General features: G+C 35.5%; 1 protein-coding gene across 1 annotated transcript; it reads left to right on the top strand.

Moving 5' to 3' along the window:
* Window positions 1-406: 406 nt before the first annotated feature.
* LOC108457167 (receptor protein kinase-like protein ZAR1) lies at window positions 407-3,373 on the top strand. The gene is made up of 2 exons (XM_017756063.2): window positions 407-2,256; window positions 2,355-3,373. The coding sequence occupies exons 1-2, from the start codon at window positions 780-782 to the stop codon at window positions 3,029-3,031; spliced, it is 2,154 nt and encodes a 717-aa protein (XP_017611552.1). The 5' UTR covers window positions 407-779; the 3' UTR covers window positions 3,032-3,373.
* The last annotated feature ends 1,554 nt before the right edge of the window (window positions 3,374-4,927 follow it).

The raw sequence follows: 4,927 nt of genomic DNA, 5'->3' as shown, positions 1-4,927 counted from the left end.
ATAAATATTAAAATTGCAGAAATTAACATAGAAATTTTATTTTATGAAAAAGTCTTGGAAAAAGGTCTAGCTTTATTTATAAAATAAAATTGTATTTTTTCATTTTTGTATTTTTCATTAATTTATTAGTTTAATTTATTAAATAATATATTTTGTTTTGAAAAATATTACAATTTTGTTAAATTTTATTTTAAATTATTCAAAATTAAAGTTGAATGAAAAATTCAATACTTAATAAAAGAAAAATAAATTTACCTATAATCTAAAAATAAAATGAAAAATAAAAAGTAATACCAAAATTTAATCACAAGTTAACAACAGTTCCTTTGGAAAATATCATGATAAAATAGATTGGAGATATATTGCAATAAAAAGAAGAATGTATATCAGTAGTATTCATCAATTCTCACCAGCTTTCACCTTTTCTTTTCCCTGTTTTATTTTATAACTTTAGCTAAGTAAAAGTTTTTCTCATCTATTTTCCCAAGGTCTTGCAAGCTAAGCTGAAACCTTTTCCATTCTTCAACATATAATATACACTCTTTTCTCTTTTTTCTTACCAGTCCTACCTCACCACACTCTGTCTCTCTCCTCCCCCTTCTTCTTCTCCCTTTCTTTTGAGTCTCCATTGTTATCTCTTTCCAAGCTTTCTCCTTCATTACTTGCTCTTTTCCCCAGGTAGACAGAAAGGTAAGGCCTTTGAACCCAAAGATTTTGCATTTTCAACATTTTCTTTCCAACGGTCATATATTCTTAATTTCTCCTTTTGTTCTGTGGATATGCTTTCTTGGGTTTTGGTGGTTCTTGTTGTCTTGAACTTTCATGATGATGTGACTTGTTTGAACAATGAAGGGTATGCTCTCATATCGTTTAAGCAGTCCATCTACGAGGACCCTGAAGGGTCTCTAAGTAACTGGAACTCTTCTGATGACAACCCTTGTTCATGGAATGGGGTTACATGCAAGGAACAAAGGGTTGTTTCTGTTAGCATTCCAAAGAAGAAACTCTATGGGTTTCTTCCTTCTTCTTTAGGCTCTTTATCTGATCTTCGCCATGTAAATTTGAGGAACAATAAATTCTTTGGGACTTTGCCTTTTGAGCTCCTTGAAGCTCAAGGGTTACAGAGTTTGGTTCTTTATGGGAATTCCTTAACTGGGTCTTTGCCTAAAGACATAGGGAAGCTTAAATATCTTCAAACGTTAGCTTTGTCTGATAATTTCTTTAATGGGTCCTTACCCTCATCAATTGTTCAATGCAAGAGACTAAAGACCCTTGATCTCAGCCGGAACAATTTCACTGGTTCTCTGCCAGACGGGTTTGGGACTGGCTTGGTCTCTCTTGAGAAACTTGATCTCTCTTTCAATAAGTTCATTGGTTCAATTCCTAGCGACTTGGGAAATCTGTCTAGTTTGCAAGGAACTGTTGATCTGTCACACAATCTTTTCGCCGGTCACATTCCGGCTAGCCTTGGAAATCTTCCTGAGAAGGTTTACATTGATCTTACATTTAACAATTTGAGTGGGCCAATACCCCAAAATGGTGCTCTAATGAACAGAGGACCTACTGCATTTCTAGGGAACCCTGGGCTTTGTGGCCCTCCTTTGAGGAACCCCTGTTCTCCAGATACTCCAGGTGCAAATTCACCTTCTTCATATCCGTTTTTACCTAGTAATTACCCACCCGGAAGGTCAGATGACAATGAAGGTAAATACGAGAGAGGGAGAGGACTCAGTAAAGGAGCTGTTATTGCTATAATAGTGAGTGATATAATTGGAATATGCCTTGTTGGATTGCTATTTTCCTTTTGTTATTCAAGGATCTGCCCATGTAGTAAGGATAAAGATGACCATGGCTATGGTTTTGAGAAGGGAAGGAAGGGAAAGGAGTGTTTTTGCTTCAGAAAAGATGAATCCGAGACTTTATCAGAAAACGTAGAGCAATATGATCTTGTACCACTGGATACACAGGTGGCATTCGATTTGGATGAGCTGCTTAAAGCTTCTGCTTTTGTTTTGGGGAAGAGCGGCATCGGTATCGTGTACAAGGTTGTGCTTGAAGATGGACTTTCCTTAGCTGTGAGAAGATTGGGTGAAGGAGGCTCGCAGAGGTTTAAGGAATTTCAGACAGAGGTAGAAGCTATTGGAAAGCTGAGGCATCCTAATATTGTTACTCTAAGAGCATATTATTGGTCAGTTGATGAGAAGCTTCTCATCTACGATTACATGCCTAATGGAAGTCTTGCCACTGCATTGCATGGTATGTTTCACCTGGCTTTCTTTAAGTACTATAATTTTCATTCCATTACTATCGTTCATCTTTTGTATTGATTGTCCCCATTTTCTTATCACTACCAGGGAAGGCGGGGATGGCATCATTCACACCATTATCGTGGTCTGTTAGACTTAAAATCATCAAGGGTGTGGCCAAAGGCTTGGTTTATCTGCACGAGTTCAGCCCCAAAAAATATGTTCATGGAGATTTGAAGCCGAGTAATATATTACTTGACCAGAACATGGAAGCCCACATTTCTGATTTTGGACTTGGACGGCTTGCCAATATTGCTGGGGGGTCCCCAACCACACAATCTAACCGAATACCTTCAGATAAACCGCTAGAGAGACTACAAAAGAGTGCTTCCGCCGAAGCTGCTCCACTCTACTCGAACTTGGGGTCTTATTACCAAGCTCCTGAAGCCCTGAAAGTGGTGAAACCATCACAGAAGTGGGATGTCTACTCATATGGTGTAATCTTGCTAGAGATGATCACGGGAAGGTCACCTGTGGTTCATGTAGGTACCTCAGAAATGGATCTTGTTAATTGGATCCAGCTATGCATTGAAGAGAAGAAACCACTTTCAGATGTTTTAGATCCTTACTTAGCTCCCGATGCAGATAAAGAGGAAGAGATAATTGCAGTTCTCAAGATTACAATGGCTTGTGTGCATAGCAGCCCCGAAAGGAGACCAACCATGAGGCATGTCTTGGATGCTTTGGACAGGTTGGTCTTATCAACTGATCAAAACACCAACTAAAACCAAGGATCTGGTTAGTTGAGTTCCACTTGAACTGAAACTTTGTAGGTGTATAACAAATTGTGGCAGTGGATAGCAACAAAGGAATGTTAATGTCTCTATTTTATGTAGGATGATGCCCTTGTTTATGGCAAGGGCTAGGTGATGGTAGGTCTGCTACAAAAGCTACCGTGAGTTTTTTTTAACTGCTTTGTGCTTGTGCATGAATTGACCGTCTGTTATAGTAATACAGTGTATGTGGTGGGTGTTTTTTTTTTTTTCTTGCTCTTGTAGCAGACCTTTTTGTCCCTTGTTTTTTTCTTGGTCAGTGAAAGTTGATTATCTTAATTGTTTTCTTTTCAATTTTAGCTTGTCCAGACATATGATCTTGAGCTACATGATATTTATATATTATGCATGAATTCCCCAAGGCGCAACACGTTGGGGTCTCCAAGTCAGCATAGAATATACTATTCCATTTTCTACATGCGGATATATATATATATGGTGAGTGGAGTGGCCTTGGTATTAAATAATAATAATAAATAAAATGGAGAAGAGAAAATGGGGGATCTTTGGGTGTAATTCGTAAAGAATAGTTTTCCTTGATTTGGAGCAAAGGGGTGAAATGCAAGTTGCAAACAGCCATATGATGGGATTAAATGCAGAGTTTGGTTAGAAGGAATAGAATGTGATGGAGGTTGCTTTTCTTTTACACCCGGCTCTAATTCACATCCAAAGGCGTAGTCGAGAGTTGACCATCGCATATACTTTTCACACATTAGGCCCCGCTAAATATAATTACAATGTGGATGCTTTGACTGATGATGAGGTGATTCAAGTAGGCAATGAATGGCAACTTGCTGATGTGGGATAAAGCACCTGTCAGTATGAAAGTTTAGAATACGTAACCATTCTCAAATTAATGCGTCCTTCTAGTTAGTAGTCATTATATGGTTGATAGCCGCTTATGGCTTTTTCATAAAAAAAAAAATTTATCCTCTATACTTTTTAATTATTTTATTAAATATTAAATCCATCAATAATTATTTATTATAATTAATAGTTAGTACCAAATTTATTTTGGGTAAACTCAGCCATGGTCACTTTTACTTATTTAATTTACGTTTTAATCACTTATATTTGAAATGTTACGTTTTAGTTATTTACGTTATCGTGTCGTAACATTTTAGTCATTGAACCGTTAATTGTCTTTAACGGTGTAATGATAAGTTAACATGACATGTTAAATCATTATTTCAAATAAAAATTTTAGGTTAAATTAACAATTGATCTCCATATTTTTTCGTTTTGAGCAATTTAATTTTTTTCTTTTATGTTTTTTTAACTTTTTTTTTCCATTTTCTTCTACTTCTCCCTCTATTTTCCTACTTTCTCCATTTCTTTTAACACATCAGAAAGTCGAATTGGCAATGAATAAAGAAGCATGATATGGGTTTATGGGTTTTGATTATAGGCAATAATGGCTTCTGACTTCTTGCTTCTTTCATCACTGTCAATTTGACTTCTTGATATGTTAAAGGAAATAGAGAATGTAAGAAAATAGAGGAAGAAACAAAAAAAAAAAAGAGAGTAAAGTTTAAAGAACATAAAAGAAAAAAATTAAATTACTCAAAACAAAAATATATATAGGGAGCTATTGCATAATTTAACCTAAAATTTTTATTTGAAATAAAGATTTAACGTGTCACGTCAGCTTACCATTACACCGTTAACGGCTCAGTGACTAAAATGTTACAACACTATAACATAAGTGACTAAAATGTAACATAAGTTAAACAAAAGTGACCATAAATATACTTTACCTTTTTATTTTTCACACGTAATGATGAGATTTGACATCTAAATAATTTTTTAGATTTTACTAGCTTTTTTTTTTTTTTGTTACCCATTGTT

This window comes from Gossypium arboreum, chromosome 3, assembly GCF_025698485.1.
Source record: "Gossypium arboreum isolate Shixiya-1 chromosome 3, ASM2569848v2, whole genome shotgun sequence".
NCBI lineage: Eukaryota > Viridiplantae > Streptophyta > Magnoliopsida > Malvales > Malvaceae > Gossypium > Gossypium arboreum.
This window is presented reverse-complemented; position numbering and strand designations above follow the sequence as displayed.